Source organism: Watersipora subatra, chromosome 1 (assembly GCF_963576615.1).
Source record: "Watersipora subatra chromosome 1, tzWatSuba1.1, whole genome shotgun sequence".
NCBI classification, from domain to species: Eukaryota; Metazoa; Bryozoa; class Gymnolaemata; order Cheilostomatida; family Watersiporidae; genus Watersipora; species Watersipora subatra.
The window spans coordinates 53,475,309-53,494,301 of NC_088708.1; the positions used below are offsets into that span (position 1 = coordinate 53,475,309).

Consider the following 18,993-nt stretch of genomic DNA (forward strand, 5'->3'; position numbering starts at 1 on the left):
TCACAAGAACTAACAATCAGGTACTGATATATTTTTATTACAAAAACTAACAGTGATCAACTGTTGTACTGCTGTAGCCTCAGTAAAGGCTAATATATGACAATGACGCCATATAAAAATGTCATAACTTTTAAACCACGAGGTCTATAAAAAATGTTTTGATGTTAAAGCATTCATAATAAACACTTATTCAGTCCCTCTCCTGTCATGTGTAACAAGCTAGGCGTGCTCCAAATCAGAAAAGTTTTCACTATTACTGAGAATTATGACATTATCGTTATTATCGTTATTATTGTTAGAGATAAAATAATGAATGTCACTACTACTAACAGTAAATATAAAATCAAAAGTACATAAATCTACAAATTGTGAAACCTTGGTAGTTGTAATGTATGTAATAGATGGTCATTGCGAAGAAATGGCAATAAAATTTTAACGATTTTGCAAAGCAAAACTCCAATTCTGACAGGGCTATAAACATGTTTTCTATCGGCTCAACGTAGCCAGCAAATTGTTTTCTTTGGTTTAAGTATAGACACGACATGATATTTAATTAATTACTCACCAAGCAAAAAAATTTTCTACTAGGGCTACCAAATGTGCACAATCTTGCTACAATAAGTAAATCTACCTGCACTCCTGATTATTACGCGCGCTTCTGATATACAGAAGATATACTCACTGCATGCAGCCACAAGATCATCGAACATGTGCGTAGGAAAGACGGGCTCCTGCAGCTCTCTAAAGAATGACTTGAGAACTGCGGCTATAGAGTTTATAGAGTTTGCATCAGAGATTTCAGCCAGCGGATCCAACCCTGGAGAGACAGATTTATTTCAGCAATTCTGGACAACAACCCAGCACCATAATAGTACTTCAACAAATATAAGCGTCAGGAGCAGGAAAACCGATATTTACTTATCGCAGAACTACCATTTACCTACCTTTTTCAAATCCCGCTTTAAATTCATTTATTTCTGCATGGAGGCCAGAAACACGAAAGATGCCTTCATGATGCATTCCATAGTCATTGATAATACCGATACAGCTTTCTACCACCAAAGGAATTGTCTCCCCTGTGATCTACAAATTTCACAAAAAAGTGATCGTAATTATAACGCAATATTACTGTTAGGTCTCTCTGAACAGTTACTTGGAGTGGCAGCATCACCTCCGATCCAACCGAAGAATAAATATTGAGTAAAGTGCTGATTTATATAGGATGTTCATTTTCTATTTTTGATAAATTTGTTTTAATTTCAATAAAATTTGGAACAGTTCCACAGCTTCAATGAAAAAAAGAATAAGTTTTTACTAAAAAGAACTTAAAGGAGTTGAAGTTCATGAAGGAAACAATTCACATCATGCAAAGTTGGTTTCCTCCCAACCCCTTTGTCATAGCAAAATATGAAAAATATGTCAACAGAGAAAAATATGTCAACATTTCAACAATTGCTTTACAGCCTACTGTTAGCGTCATTCTGATATAGGTATTTATAACAAATTTTAAAGGATTAGAGGCGGGTGAGAGTTATAGCGGGTGAGAGTTATAGCGGGTGATAGTCATTGCGGGTGAGAGTTATAGCGGGTGAGAGTTATAGCGGGTGAGAGTTATAGCAGGTGACAGTTATGACGGGTGACAGTTATGGTGAGCGAAAGTTATGGCGGTTGACAGTTATGGTGAGTGATTGTTATTGTGGGCAGCAGTTATGGTGGCTGACAGTTAAGGCGGGTGAAAGTTATAGCGCGTGACAGAGATTTGTGGCAAATGATAGATTATGACGGGTGACAGTTATGACGGGTCACGGTTATGACTAGTGACAGTTATGGCAAGTTGCAGCCAATGTGAAACTACTAGCTGTGGATGGGTATCTGTACTTGTACAAACTAAGCATGATAGAAACTTGTACCTCTACGTAGTCCTCTAGCGAACAGCCAAATACTTTGGGCTGTCCAAGCACTGGTGGTTTGCCAACTCTTTTAGGCTTTGACCGATGGGCCATAGAGGCCGGCCGAGGCAGTGTCATTGTGTTCCCAACTGAGCGGAGGTAATCTGGACCCAGTGTAGACTTAAGCACCACATATTTAGAGCGAAGGCGTGCGGCTACGCCACTGTCCAAAAGGTATTTCCTAAATTTCTACAATAAAACAAATCATACAAGCCATTCTGCAGGAAATGGTTTCTCTTTTATATATACAAATCATACAAGCAATTCTGCAGGAAATGGTTTTTCTTTTATATATACAAATCATACAAGCAATTCTGCAGGAAATAGTTTCTCTTTTATATAAACAAATCATACAAGCCATTCTACAGGAAATAGTTTCTCTTTTATATATACAAATCATACAAGCAATTCTGCAGGAAATAGTTTCTCTTTTATATAAACAAATCATACAAGCCATTCTACAGGAAATAGTTTCTCTTTTATATATACAAATCATACAAGCCATTCTGCAGGAAATGGTTTTTCTTTTATATATACAAATCATACAAGCAATTCTGCAAGAAATAGTTTCTCTTTTATATAAACAAATCATACAAGCCATTCTGCAGGAAATAGTTTCTCTTTTATATATACAAATCGTATAAGCCATTCTACAGGAAATAGTTTCTCTTTCATATAAACAAATCATATAAGCCATTCTGTAAGAATTGGGTTCTCTTTTATATATATACAAATCATACAAGCCATTCTACAGGAAATAGTTTCTCGTTCATATAAACAAATCATATAAGCCATTCTGTAAGAATTGGGTTCTCTTTTATATATACAGGAATGACTCTGAAGCAAAAAAATTTAAATAAAATAACAAATGATAATCTAAACATTGATATTATACATGGAGGTGAGGCAGGACAAAACTGAATTAAATAACAAGACAAAAGTTTTATGATTTGTAACGAAGGCACACGCTCAACAAATATTTGAGGGCATATCTACAGTGGTGCGTGTAGAATAAACTGAAGCCATTCCTTGGAAAACTAAAACTCTCCTTACAATATTGTTACTCAATGTGAATTTAGTCAATAACCATAAATTATATATTAAATCAACTCTCATTTTGTCCTGATTTCAAATAAGTAAGCCAAACAGCAGTAAAATTATGTTTTTGAAGGATTATGTAGGCTAAATTCTGATCATTTCAATTTTAATGGTTGAAGATAACAAACTGTACAGATATGATCAGACCACATATATTCTTATTTGCTTATTTTGAGTACTATACATGTACAAGTATATGATTTGAATAAAGCTAAAAAAATATTTTCTAGTACAAAAGAGTAATAATTATGCATATGGTTTTCATAGGTTTGTTGGAATACTACTGACTTTGAAACTCTCTAATGTGAAAAGCAGCAGCCTTTTCCTCTAAACATGAGGTCTGACGAGTCAGCAACCATCCTTGAGGCACATTAAGGCATGTTCGAAGAATGTAAATTAAAACTCAATAAATAAAGAGAGAGAGAGAGGGAGATCTTACCTCAATATAGTAAGCTTCTGTATCGACTCTTTTCTTCCTTGCATCAGAGTTGGAATTTTTCGTTGGAGGCGAGTCAAACCTGAAAGCATCTGCCATGTCGTAGTCCTTCGCATTCAACATTTCTGCCAGGTTCTTGTCAACAGTTTCCACAGATTTCCATGTCTGCGTACAAGTTATAAAATTTTAACTGACTCGCTATAAATAGATACCAACAGATGTTCAGATTTATAAAATGTAAGTAAAATGTTTTAGATAGATTGCCAAACATCAGATAGTTTACAACACTTGAAAAAGTTTAACACTTTGAATAATTTGAAAAACACTTGAATCTTCTAAATTTTTTAAAGACCTAATCTATAACATTACATAATATAATATACACAATATTATGTAATATGAAGTGATATATGTAGCTGAAACCACTATGGTCAAGGTTGGGTTACATTCTCTATGTCTGAGACTGAACCAAGGCATAACCTCATTTATATCAACAGATACGAAGAGCTGCTTGCATTTGCTAAACCCGTTCCTTTACTTAATCATACATCAGCTAATGCAAGTCAAGCCTATAGAAAGTTAGATACAAAGTGTCATGGTGTGACATGAATCAGTTATAAGTATGATATTTGCTTACGAAACCAAACATCAACATAGCATATCATTCGTAGAATTTAAAGTCGCTACACATAACAATGACATTACATCAAACTACCTGTCAAAACAAAACAGCATAATGATACAGACATGGCTGAAATATTCACCTCATCATTTTCTGTTTTGAGGGAGGCGAGTCGACTCTGGAGCCGCTGGTATCTGCTGGTCAGCTCCTCTTTGACTGATTCATCTTCATATGATATCTTTAGCTCCTCCTCCGTCCGATGTGGTAAAAACTTAAACTCCTTGGGTGCAGTGAATATCTGACTACATTCCAAATATTAACATAAAACGCTGACTATATAAATATTCAGAGCTAATGCATGCAACTGCTCACCTATTATGAGGCTGGTGATGACACTAGTATGCATTGTATCATCTACACTAGCATGCATTGTATCTGCTACACTAGTATGTCTTGTATGTATCTGCTACACTAGCATACCTTGTATGTATCTACTACACTAGTATGTCTTGTATGTATCTGTTACACTAGTATGTCTTGTATGTATCTACTACACTAGTATGTCTTGTATGTATCTGTTACACTAGTATGTCTTGTATGTATCTGTTACACTAGTATGCCTCGTATGTATCTGTTAGACTAGTATGTCTTGTATGTATCTACTACACTAGTATGTCTTGTGTATGTATCTACTACACTATTATGTCTTGCATGTATCTGCTACACTAGTATGTGTGGTGTGTATCTGCTAGCATCATGAAGCTCGTAAATCTACTATTTCTAGAAGTGAACAAAGCAAGTTTAATCGGCATATTTACATATTCAGTGACATAGCCAAGCTTGAAGGCTCTCTATAGAGATACTCATTCAATAATATATTAATTTCAAGTGATGTACGGCAGCATTAAAAGCATTTAATTTTATTGTTTTTGTCTTGCAAAAACAAAAGAGCCCCCATCTAAGCTACTAATAAAGTTATATAAAGAACGAAACTATAAAATATTGTAAAGAATTCTGATGGCAATAAGCTTTCTCATCTATAAACAAGCGCAAATCGTTTTTATTTAGAATGTCAAGGTCAGCAACATGCTTTTACATTCTAAAGTAACGCTAGAGAAGGTAGTGCAGCACTCGCAAGAGAAACAGCAGCCTGTAGATTTGATCGATTGAATAATAGGGAATATCACATAGAAACATTGCATTACCACACAGTGAAATGGTGCATGTACTACTTTAGTGTTTAATTTGTATACTATTATCCTGTTGGTCACGTACGATGAGCAGGCTAAACCTAAAAACAGATATAACACCATACTTTGGTAAATTTGATATTTTTAAAATGTAGCCAACCATGAAAAATCTTTTTTAGTATTTAGGTTGAGCTAGCAACGTGATTTTATTAACATTGAGCATCTAATTTAAAAATAGGCCAATATATGGAGCTACACTAAACCTGTCATAGCTCCCATATATACACGTAATCATGTGAATAAAACTGTAACGAAAGCCACGCCAACTGCGAAGAACATTCAAGGAATAGCAGATGATTAGCATGCATGACTCGCACCGTAAGGTAGATGGACAGTGTAGAAACTGAGGCTATTTCTAGGATATCTCAATGCTGATTAGTGCTTCGTTGAATAACAACTCAAATTTTATGAAACATATTCATGTTACTATTTTTATGTAGCATATGCCAACCTGTTAACTTTAAGAAAGTTTTGCTTATCCGTGTTGACATCAAGTTCCTGTACACATCTCTGAAGAGCATCTATAGATGTTTGATGAGAGGAGCGAAGGCACTCGAGACAGGAAGAATACTGAAGCATGCTTCGTTGCAGAGAATTATGGTATCCGCAGTCTAAAATCTAATATATTTAGATGATTTAGGAAACCATTTGGGAATGCGCAATGCAAAATGGAAGAAAAACTATTCTCACTGCTCCTTTAGTGTGGCAGTCATCTGTCACGGCAGGCCAATGATAAATGGCTCATCTATATATATAAATATCAATGTCTGTCTGTCCGGCTATAGCCATTACAATTTAGGAATGATCGGAATGAAATATCCACATTGTGCTGGATTTGATCTCGGGACCGCCTATTTCCTCGGCACTTATAGTACCAAATAAGCTATGCCATTCATTAGACTGTATGAGTCGTCATGTCGGTTAAGAGACGCAATGTCACTAAAGTTTGCTCTCACTGATCTTGTTAGTAAATCTAGCAATACTAATAGTAGAATACTAAAATCAGTTATTGGCAGTGTGCCAGGCTAATGGCCAATGACAGGCAACTGCATTGCCTGTCATTGTTAATAAGCTGATTTTTTTTACTCGTGCAACGCCAGGCATTCGGCTAGTTCTCTATAAAAGGAAAAATGGAATGGTCACATGTCCTTGCTCTTAGGTTATAAGACAGTTTTATCAATCTGCATTCTACTTTTCATTCATAATCAAGGTTACAAGAATTGGTTTTCGACAGAAGTTGGTTTCTGACAGCTGAATTGTTGAAAAGATGATGCTACTTTATTGAGAGAGAACAGAAGCTCAGGGGTTGCGACTCCAAATACCCAACTTGTAGGTCAAGAATAGTCAGTTCTATGTTAATCAGGCAGCATGTGGAGGTTTAAGAATCGCTGTGAGATTTTTTTTAACTCATGGATGAGCTAAATACTGTATCTAAAGGTTTTCATAACCCGCGGCTCCGTTCAACTGCAGTGTTTGACTCCTTGACAGCAATCATCAAAAATAGTTGCTGAACAAGAGCGAAAGACGGAAATGTGTAACTAGAGTAAGTTAACTCTATTAGCATACGTACATCTATGACTAGTGACAGGTCCTCATCAAAGTATTTGGTAGCTGCCGCGTTTGAAGCAGCTACCGTCAAAAGATACTCATTCCTAGCTCTTGCTGCCGTTAAACTGTTCTCCTTATATTTAGCTTGCCTCTAGAAAAATAATCAATTTTAAAAAACATTTTAACACAGTTGCAAAAAAGACCAAAAAAGTTTTAATGTTTCAAGAATATATAATTTGCTGGTAGAAACTCATATATAACAAAAAAATATTGCTGTTCTTCCTCCATTGGAACTGATACCAAAATGAGAAGCTCGTCAAGCATTCTAAGCCTACCGCGGGCTATAAACATAGATCAATGGTTTATTACTAAACAATACGGAGATGAACATGAAGCCATACGCCCTGCTATCACTAAGGCTAATGTAGAACATAGAGTTATTTTACAAATAAGGTGTATGAGCGTAGAAAAGCAAACATCCAAGTGACAAGAAGATGGAGTGTAGACTGGTGACTAGAAGACACTTGGAACGCTATCACTTGCTACAAGGATACAGGTTAGTAAGATTTGCACTACTAGAGATGCATGCCACTCAAGCTACAACGTAGAGTATGTAATGTGTATGTTGATAAGCCAGGAAAATGAATACGCACACTCTCTATTGACACGCAAGCCCCTTACCTTTTCCACCTGCTTTTCTAAGTTTTTCAATTTCTTAGAAGCTTTATTAGCCTGTGATTCTACCTTCGTCTTTTGTTCTTGACTGTGTTTCAACTTGGTTTCCGCTTCCCATGCCTGGCTATTCGCCGTGTGGTACTGCTTCATCTCCTGTACAACGGAAGATAACTTTTTAAAACAGGTTGTCAGCAAGGAAATGTTTCTCTTAAAAAATCAACCAATGAGCAAACAGGCAGTTAGCTTTTTCTTGGTTTTGACTATCTTATAGAAATACAAGCTGTAAACAAAACAGACTTGTAGTAAGGGACACAGCAGTGGTCATAGCTGCATATGAATGCATTCGCAAAACATCATCGATAAAATTTACACTTTTCCTAGATCACATACTAGTGTATTACACGTATAAGCATGTATGTATTTACTATTTAGTACAACCCACATGTATATATGCGCTCTGTTTGACGAGTCATCCACAATTTCATAGCTGTGTATATTCACATCAGAGGTTAAATTCATAGCTAAGGTGTAATCTACAGCTGAGATTTTATTTCCAGCTGAAGTCTTTCTTGAGAATAAGGGATTTCAGAGTTACATGCTACCTTTGAGGCTAAGTGTAAGACCTTTGAACAGCCAAAGAACAGAAGGACTGTTGAATATTCGCAAATGTCGTGAAATGCTAGTTCACTAGAAGAAGCCAACGATGCCTCTCATATGCATTAGCTGGTATCTATTTGGGCGCCATGTTTTAAAAAACGCAAACAGATTTATATGCTGGTTGGTGATGACAGGGCCTCTTTGGACTGCATGTGGGTCCACCATCAGCACCACTACAGCTTTACCATCTACTACCAGCATGACTACAAACGCATATCAGAGGACCGGTGATGCAGTGCGGCTCCTATACCGTCTACCACTAAGACAACAAAATTGACCCGTAGGGGAGAACGAGGCACGACCCTAATTGCTCTGTTGAATGTCTCATGTATTCACATTATCAATGCCAGTCAGGTTGCCCCAGTGCCTACCAAAAGCTGCCATCTGTGTAGCTAGGTGAGTCACGAGCCATAAGGCTAGTTAAACATTTTGAGCACCTGCTGTGAATGTCATCTAAGGTTTTCGAATCATTTGACTAACTTGAGGCCAGATTTATTTTTGAGGAAGTCTGTCACTTTTTTGACTCACAGGAGCCACAACCGCAAATAGAGGCTAGATTGGAATATGCAATGCAATAATAGTAACAAACAAATAAATTTGTGTAATTGCTAAAAAGCAGTTTGAGGCACCATTGATGATTCAACTGAGAAAAACCTACCCTATTGTCAATTGATTCCAGCTAACATCCCCTCCCCTTCAGCATTTTCTGTTTATGTTTAAGATTATTAAAGTAATTTTAAATTGTAAATCAGCTTAGAGCAATTTCTAAGTCTCCATACAGTGATAATGTAGCTACACCTGGGTGTGCCGGTGCCGAAGTGCTTCCTGGCTGTGCCGGTGCCCAAGCACTACGCTGGGCCCACAAGTAGATCATGTTTTTATAAGATGCTATAGTAAAGTGAAGGTTGTGCGACGCCTCATGTCAAAGTTATTTCTTTAAAGTTTAAAGTAAAAACAGATAGATTAGAGCGTCTTAACAACAAAAAATATATGCATATGAAGCAACGGGAAAGGAAGACCTATGCATACGCACAAATGCAATGCCGTTAGTCACTAAAGCTGTTTCCATGGCACAAATGTGGCGCACCGTATGGTTGTTTCGCTTCCAAACAGCGACACTGACCACAACGGAATGAGAGTGACTCGCTGTTTCCATGATGGCATTGCAGCGCCATATGGCGGTGTGTCATTATGCTATCACAGAATGGTAATTTAGTAAGCATCAGCATTACTCACCGCCTGTAATTCTCCTAGCACCTTAAACAGCTCTTCGTGTTCCTCTAGCACAATCTCCTTGCACTGTAATACGCCAAAATGACATAATATTACACATAGAAAGCTGTTGCTGCCTAGGAGTGGCAGCGACCAGCAGTAGACAGAAACTAAGGTAGATACAATGATTGAATTTTTTACACCGTAGGTGTACGGGGTGATATTTTGTCTTATGCTATGCAAACCCTCCCTACTAGTGCCTAGTTCAAATGAGGATCAACTTCCAATGAAGCAAAACGAAATCGAAATCTGTCAATACCCGAAACGATGGGTTTAATAAGGTTTTGTGGTGATCAAGCCATGTTAGGTTACATAAAATAACTAGTACCCAGGCGGTATCATGCGTCGTTAGAGATCAGAGATCGTTGTATGTGAATACTATCTGCATAATTATTCCACATTATGGGAAGATGGTTGATTGGAACAGGTGGTAGAGTGTCGGTCTACCAAAGCATGAGTTGCGAGTTCGAATACCATTTAAAGGAATCCTTTTTTTCCCAGACGGACGCAGTTCTGTAAAAATTATGGAAGAGGATTGATATGATTGGGTAGTTACAACTGTTGTCATCTATCTATTGGATAAAGCTATATCTAAACTATTGGTCATTATTCACAAAAATTATTCATGCGTTGTCATTGCTTGAATCGGTGAGGTGGCAAACCAACCATAGAAGATTTATCGAAATGCGGCTACCCCGATGAGACTAGCGTTTTGTCTTACATTTTATTTACTTGGAGATTTGTCCTCCTGTGAACTAGGTAGAAATTGGAATCTGCGTCTAGACAGGCTGATGTCTAGGGTACTGCAATGTTCATGCTGGTGCATGCATTACTAGACTAGCCAAACAGCTTTATAACATGTTGCAATGTTTTAGTAACGCCTGCACTGGATGCACCTATATGGGTTGACAAGTTGCAAGGCCAAGGTCATTTTGGCAACGCCTATCTACTTCTTTAATTAGCCGTGAAAATGATTAAATGGCATACTCATCTTTTTTGTTAACTTTTAGCAAAATAAAGAGTAAAGCTAGAGCCTAGAGCTACTAGCAGCATTATTAAAAGCATGGTAGGGTAGATACATCTCAACTCTTGTTTGTCATTAGGTAACCTGTCTGCAGGCAGCAATTCATACAGGCAACTGCTAACACTTGTCACAGAAATAAAGAAAGTGCGACTAAACTGTACATGATTGCACTGATTGGCCAGTGAAATAGGCCAACAAGCTTGGTTATGAGTATACAGGTCTTACTAGCAACATGATGTTTATGCTTTACTAATATCGCCAACGAAGAACTTGAAGCAGCGACTTACACATAACATGTTTTTATTTGTCACAAGCATGCAGCAAGTACAATTACACCTCGAAAAAATTTTCAATAACACTGTGCAGTCTAACAATTTATGACCACAACAAAGATTGTACAGAATACTAAAACGTAGGTTAAAGATTACAATGGTACCATCATTTATATATATATATTGTTTGTTTTGTGAGACCTTTTTTATAAAAAATGATTATGGACTGACCAATAAAACTAATGTGTAAATTCAGTGTCAATGTGTTTCATCAAATCTTAGGCGCCTCGTACTATATCTATATACCGTATATAAATCTCAAAGTTTGTGTGTATGCGTGTACTTCGGTTTATCCGGCTATAGCTATTAAAATATTGGAATGAAGAACCCCGATCACATAAGATTTGATCTCGGAACCTCCCATTCGTTAGGCAAATACCTTACCGACTAACCTACACGGAATTGATAGACTCATTAGGCAATATATGTTGCTATGTGGGTGAAAATACGCTAAGGTTCTCTATTACGGCACAACGTAATTTCATGCTTGTTTTCACGACTCTTTTTAGTATGCTTACTCAAATTATCCAAATTGGCAATGTGCCAGGCTATTGGCAAGCAACTACATTACCTCTCACTGTTTGTAAGCTGATCTTTAATACCCGTGCAACCCCGGGCATTCCGTAGTGTGTATATAAATATATAGTATAAAGGTATGGCCACATGTGTCGATTTTTTTGTTGGTTCCGACCGAAATCACGAGATAAATGAAAAACACATAATTATTCAGCTGAAATTTACATAATTGTCAGAGCTGTGCACGCACACAGAAATCATCGACAAAACGTTTTTAATAGACTAAAATTATTAGTGAACGCGATTTTTTTGCAGATTTTGCAATCGGTATAGTCCAAGACACATATTACGACACACAATAAAAGTACCAGTGCAATTCAACATAGTACATACGATGCAACTGCCTAGATTGCACTATTGTTGGTTTTTTATCGTTCGGACACAATGGCTACGAATTGTTTCTTTTTTAATAATAACAATTTTTTTTAGCAGCAAAAGTTCTGTTGTAGAAAGAGCTGCCATCTTTAGCGCAATCGAGTCAGCTGCATCATATTTACTATGGCGAATTGCGTTGGTATTTTTCTTGTGTGTCGCGTTATGTGCCTCGGACTATATAAATTGCAAAAGCTGCTAGAATCGTACTCGTTAACGATTTGTTTAGCCAATTAAAGGCGTTTTGTCGACGATTTCTGTGTGCATGCATAGCTCTGACAATTCTGCAAATTTCGGCAATTCTGTGTTTTTCATTCATTTCATGATTTTGGTCAGAACCAACGAAAAAATCGGCATGTTTGGCAGTATCTTATATATAAGTATATATACATATAAGTATAATAGGTGAATGCCTGGCGTTGCCCGGGTAATAAAAGTCTTTGGACATAACATTTTTTTATTTAACATATATACAACATTTACCATTCTAACTTTTAAACTTCATATCATGAGAAAAGTGTCTTTTGTGGCAGTTCAAATGAAATAAAAGAAAAAATGAAACAACTGTGAACGCCTTCAGACTATTTTAAACAAATGTAACTTTCAAGCTTCATATCATGAAAGAAGTGTTTCGTTGAAATAAATAAAGAGGAAAAATAAACATGTAAAGGTGTTTAAATGTAAATGTGAAATAATTAGCAAGTAATGGCTAAATAAAGTCTGCTTTGCTACGATTACAATGAAAGATTATTTGGTATACAAATACAGTGAAACATGGATAACTCGCCCTCGGATATAGCGAACACATGGTTAATTCGACTGGATTTGCTTGGTCCGTTCCCACGCAATGATAAATGGCTCTATATAACTCGAACTCAACACTGTTAATTCGAACTGTTTTTTGCCCAACGGCTACCGAAACGGTTGCTATCGCTTTAGAAAATCACTTTATTTCAAGCCATAGAGGTAAACCTCAACTTTTCGTAATTCATAAGCGTCGTTACTACCTCCATCGGCAAAATATTTTTGTCAACGACTGTTCTAAAGGTTTGGTGAAATTTGATGTATACGTACTACTATACGATGAATAGCACGGGCTAGCCGGGTCACAGGCGCAAGGATTTTCGCCACGCACATACAAAACAAAAACAGCATGTTGTTTTTGTTTTGTATGTGCGTGGCGAAAATCCTTGAGTGCGTGACCCGGCTAGCCCGTGATGAATAGTTTTCCGACGTGGATTCCGAGTTGAATCAACGTCGGAATGTTGAATGTTTAAAACGTCTTAAAAATTGTAATTAAACGTATACATGTACGTTGTCTTAGCTAAAAAAACTATTTATCGTTTGACCTAAACACAGAATACGTATGTACATTCAATAAGTATCCATTCAAAAAACGTTAGTGATATACAATGTACCGTAAAACCTCGTAAAACTTTTAATTGAACTGCCTCGGAGTGTTGCTCTTAACGAATGCCAGGTAAAGTAAGGTAATCTTTGGATAAACTTCAAGAAAAATCGGCAAAATTGATCGTGGGTAAAACGCTCAAAAGAAAAAGATGTCTTTTCTTCTGAGCATTTCAGCAACGATCAAGTTTTGCCAATGTCAATCTAAAAAACGTCCTAGCAATAACATCACCTCAAACAACAAACCAATCTCAAGTGATAGAAAAATCTCTATACTTTTTGATAAAAACGTTTTAAACTTTACATTAGAAGCATTTAATTTGAAACAAGCCATTTGTGCTTTTGATTTATATTATAGTTTGTATATGTACATGTATCTACTAATAAATAAGTAAATACATGGACTTGTGACAGTGCTCTGATAACTTGAACACTCTGATAATTCGAACACTTTTGCTCGGTCCCTTGAAGTTTGAGTTATCCGAGTTTCACTGTATATGGTTTTAGTTCGTTTCAGTGTTGGCATGCAAAAATTGGCATGCCAATTTTCGCATGTTGTGTGTTGGCATACGAAAATATTGTAGGCTATAGACATACATAGAGTGGTATAGAAACCCATAATAATTATCTAATGCAATCACCTCCTGGTAAAAAAATCATCAAAATCATCATCATTAAAAATAGTAACAAAATAATATGTTAACCTTAGTAACCATAGGTACCTACAATGACTTTAATGCATTTTGTGGTTATGATCCACAAGATAATACAACATTACAATGTACTACGTGGAGAGTTCTTACCTTTGAGAAAAATGTGTAACATAAACGCTGAATCTAACTTAAATGAACTTAGCTTACTAAACACATAGTTAAAGATGTAGTTGCGTCAAAAATGAAATTAGGACCCATAAAAGGCTAAAACATCAGCTACAATTTGATGCCATTTTTGTCTTTGTAGACCAACCCTGTCCAGAGATATATGCGTTTGAATGAGGCCCTCTTTTAAAAAGCTCACGTTCCAGCGGGTGCCTATTTCGCGACGTCACAAGCAAGGTATCTGAAACGAAACCACGAGCAATAAATATGAGGTCGATTCGTTAGCCAATCATGCGTGTGAAATTTTTATATAGGCCGTAATAAATGTTATCACTCGTAAAACGCGTTGTCTGTGATCTCGAAGATTCTCCTCATTAGAGAATTCATTCTCGTTACTGATTCAACGCGTTTCAACAATTACTAAGTTATACATAGTTTTAAAATGGCTTCAAGTTCGAGCGACCGCTACTCAGAGTTATCTGAGCAACTTTTAGTAAAAAATTAGAGTAGACAGCCTATGGCCAAAGCTGACAGGCGTCAGCAGCGTTTTGTTGCAGAAGAAGACAGAATGGAGGTAAATTACCTTAGAGTCTTCTATACTTGAGTAAATGTAATATTTTTTATAGTCATAAATACATATACTAATTAATAAAATGATAATTCTTTGCTATCTCCAATCATCGTTTCATAGCTTATCTGCCGTTTTACCTAGCTATAATATTTTTTTCAAATTTTCTTTGGTAAATTAGAGTCATGATTACAAATTATTTTCACTCGTAGGAAGTGGGTAAAATCGATTGATCGTTGCAAATCTTTAATTTCCAGAACCAAAGCTTCGAATCGTTGGCTTGGCGTACTTGTGCCTTTATTAAATGTTTATTCGTTTTTAAAATTACACTCGCAATCTATTTAACTCCCAATTTGGAAGCTGTCAATAGATACGCTTTAGAATGACATATCTATGAATGACATATTTATTGCATCTACTTTGTTTACATTTACTTGTTTTACTGATTACAGAATGTTTATGTCGTCCCACCAGCCGAAGAAGCTTTGTCAGTGTGGAAACTGCCATAGAGGAGAAAGCGAGACTTGAATGCGTACTGGATGATGTTTTGTTTGAGTTTGTTGCAGTAGATGAATTTGTCTTATTGTATCAGCTAATACTATGTGAGTGGCCACGACTTGATGAATATTTTTAATAAAAGCTTTATGCCGAGATGAAAATATTTTTGCTTGTAAAAATTATATAATAAAATAATATTGTTGAAGATAATGCAAAACATGATTTGCAGAATATTGTAGTGAATCGGATATGGTATATGGGTGTCCGCAGAACTGGAGAATGCGAGTTCAAATCCAGTTTGCAGCAGACTTCTCATCCTTAAAACTCTATCCCTGTCTATATTCTTTTCAAAGAGGTGGCTTGCTTATTTCACTTATTTAGTATTCGGTAAGAATACTACTAGCAATGATATACAGCAATGTATACAGCTGTATATCATTGCTACTAGTAAGAAACTAGTACGTAGGCAATAGGTAATAGGCGACATAATGTGGGCGGGGCTTATGGGAGGCTGTATATCGTTTGTATGGGTAGCTGCAGAACTGCTGATACAAAGACCGTGTTCTACATAAAGTGACTTGACAGAATTACCGTAGACCGGTAGAATTGGTAGTCGGTACCCAAATGTTTACACAACATTTGGAGAAAGTGAGTAGAACAAATTTTCAATTTTCGTTATTTGAGGCCTTTGAAACATTCATAATAATGCATCTGTAGCAGGATTTAAAATTTTATTCTAGCCAACATGAGCAAATACAAAATAAGATATATGCCAATAGAGCCGCGTAAGACTAGACTTTTATCGCGAATACTCGATGTGAATACGAGAGATAGAGACAGGTTGCCAAATGCGTGACATCATTTTGGGCAAGTCTGGGCACGTTTTGGTGGCCTGAGCGTTTTTACGGCGATCAGATTTTTTCGGTTTTAATCTTCAAATATCTTGGCAATGCGATCGCGTAACACAACATACAACATATCAACTGATAGAGAAAAAAAAATGCTTTCTTTTAAGATCAACTTAAATTTGACGCAACGACATCTTTAAGGAAGTTTAGTATGTATTTTAGTAAACTTCAAACTTTTAACTAAAATTTGATCATTTATCCGCTTGCAAATCGGTTTCTACCATAACAGATAACGCTAAACTCGCCATGGCGAACAACGTATATCTTGTAACAACGTATATAATCAGTACACAAATCGCCAAATTTTAATTTCGAGAAAAATTAGTGTTGATATCGCGTCGCTAAAAAATTCGCCCTAACGAAAAAGCATCGTGTTCTCCAAAGTTAGGCGAAAATTATTTTATAACCGGGGCATCGTAACGTGTGGGTGCAATGCTAAAATAATATCATAATTTAGCGTATGCATACACTATACAGAATATGATAATGTCTTAGATCAATACCCTTGTGTAGCTCAGTGGTAGAGTGTGTAGATTTAAAACTTCTGCTTGCAATCTCCGTGAGTTCAAATCCATCACAATGCAAAATTTTAATACCAAGATTTTAATAGCTATAGCTGGACATACAGACACACAAACTGAGAAATATATATTTGATTTATGTATTAAGTATATGCTGCTAAAATCGAGACGAGCTGATTAACCTACCTATGTTGTAAATTTTAACTAAATTATTGGGTGACGGAAATAAAAATAACCAGCAATTTTTACTTTTAAAAATCTTTGCAACTTGTAATTGTCAAAGGCGTGCCCCCTCACCTGTGAACAAGTTTATTTCTTATTCGATATCGCATACAAGGTCGATCGATAAGGAGTTAATGATTGTTATAGCCACTGATTACAGATCAAGGGGCATTTCAGATATTATCGCTGTGCCCAGGTAGACAAATATAGCGAATTCCAATCGCAATCCAACTGAAGCTTTCAACATTTATAATAAGAAATTCAACTACAGCGGTAAACTCTTTAGAAAATTTGATTGAATAATTTACCAGTAGAAAATTGTTACTATTGCAATTTATGCTCTGCATATGGCCGTCGTTTTGGACCACTGTCTCTAATCTTAATCAGTCGTGATATGCAAACTTTAAAAAGATTTGGTTTAATAGCCATGAGGCTAGCCTGTGACTTTACTTAACAAGCGGGTCAGAAGCGTACTCCCCACACAGGCAAGTGCCTAAAGCCTGGTTCCCATATCAATTGCGAGACACCAGCGGTAATCTTGCGCAACAAAACGGCTGCGACACTAGGCGGCTTCTGTTCAAATATAAAACTCGCATAAAATGTTTAAAATGTTCGCTCGCCATACCTTTTCGATAATGGTGACCTTCACCTGTACAGTGAATTTCGGGAAGGTTTTGCCTGCGACTTTTCGCAAAATTTGAACAGCGCTAAACTTTTGCGTTGACCACCGGCAACCACCGGTGGTACTCGGCAGTATCCGGCGTGTAGGTTCACATTTCACCGCAATAGCCTACGGTGCTGTCACCGGCGCTACGCGGCATATATGGGAACCAGGCTTTAAGGAGCCAACCATTAGGACAGGTGCAAAAATTAAAATTGTTTCAGTCGGTTGAGTTGTCGCTGGCCACTCTGGTAAAGCTAGCAGGCTATTGATTACCAGCTCACTCAAAATACATGAATACTTATTTTAACGGAAATGAATCGATTTTTCATTTCACTTTCACATTTCTAATTAGTTCGAATTGTAAATTCAGTTCAATCTTGTCGCGCAACTATAAAGGGATAAACTGGGAACATGAAGATAACCACTAGAGTGTCATAACTAGATGAGAAATTACTTCAAACTTGAATGTGATGGTCGGTCACTGGTAGTATCGGTCACTGGTAGCATCGGTCACTGGTAGTATCGGTCACTGGTAGTATCGGTCACTGGTAGTATCGGTCAATGGTAGTATAGGTCACTGGTAATATCGGTCACTGGTAATATCGGTCACTGGTAATATCAGTCACTGGTAGTATCGGTCACTGGTAGTATCGGTCACTGGTAGTATCGGTCACTGGTAGTATCGGTCACTGGTAGTATTGTAGAATGATAAGCCATGTTTGTGACACACTAGCATTCAGAGAATGATCATTATTAGTAACCTCCTGTCACTCTTATAAGCTGGCTGCGTACATCAGGCAGCCCGTACATCAGGCAGCCCATACTAAGAATGTGTAATAGCATATGGTGACACTATACTAGTTACAGCTTGATTCTAACTTGTAAGGCGATGTGGTAAAACATCAGAGTACATACAAAATGACTGACTCGAAGATTATACCGAATGAAATATGATGAAAAGTCGTAACGATTGTAACGATTGCAAGTGTGTGAATACAACAGCGAATGCATATTAAAGTAGGCATCAGCTGGTCACAACCGTAATATACAGGTAAGTGTACCCGTGCACATTGCAACTAGGATAGAAAGTGGAGTTCCAAATCAAAAAACTCATGATCTGTCCTGACGTGAATATACTTAATGGTCGAAAATTGTCTGTTCATTCAGTAACGAGAGAAAGCGACCGAAACGGTGATAGGAAGTGAATACATGAAGAAATGGGTAACGAGTGATTAAAAAAGTTTTTAAAAGGGCCATGATAATACCTACTTTAACAAAAATTCTCTTGTGATCTTCGATGATATCCTGAAGCCTGGATGACATTGAAGTAGAGTAGATGTCAGAGAGGAGGCTGTGATCTCTGCTCTGTTGCTTGGTTATGTTTCCCAGGTTTTGTATGCAGTGGTAAGCGGAGTATTGCGGTGTATTCTCTTTTCTACAGCAAATCGTACTAACTGTACTCGCCATAGTAACTAATTGGTCAAGGAGTTATGGAGTCGGCATACATTCATTAGTGAAGCTGTGATATGCACAATTGTAGACTGCTAGAATGTTTGCAACAGAAGCATCGCCTCAC

General features: G+C 36.9%; 1 protein-coding gene across 3 annotated transcripts in view; it reads right to left on the bottom strand.

Annotated features, from left to right (window-relative positions):
* LOC137394300 (SLIT-ROBO Rho GTPase-activating protein 1-like) overlaps nt 1–18,993 on the bottom strand; it is a 207,335-nt gene that overhangs the window by 182,208 nt on the left and 6,134 nt on the right. For all 3 annotated transcript variants that reach the window (XR_010978327.1, XM_068081019.1, XM_068081024.1), the window contains exons 4-13: nt 18,687–18,852; nt 9,472–9,534; nt 7,585–7,731; nt 6,926–7,054; nt 5,807–5,973; nt 4,248–4,407; nt 3,487–3,648; nt 1,911–2,138; nt 945–1,083; nt 683–817 (exon numbers count right to left, since the gene is read on the bottom strand). Coding sequence is in view for 2 of the 3 variants with exons in the window: in XM_068081019.1 (XP_067937120.1) it covers nt 683–817; nt 945–1,083; nt 1,911–2,138; nt 3,487–3,648; nt 4,248–4,407; nt 5,807–5,973; nt 6,926–7,054; nt 7,585–7,731; nt 9,472–9,534; nt 18,687–18,852 (1,496 nt within the window). In the remaining variant the exon portion in view is untranslated. The remainder of the gene's footprint in view (nt 1–682; nt 818–944; nt 1,084–1,910; nt 2,139–3,486; nt 3,649–4,247; nt 4,408–5,806; nt 5,974–6,925; nt 7,055–7,584; nt 7,732–9,471; nt 9,535–18,686; nt 18,853–18,993) is intronic.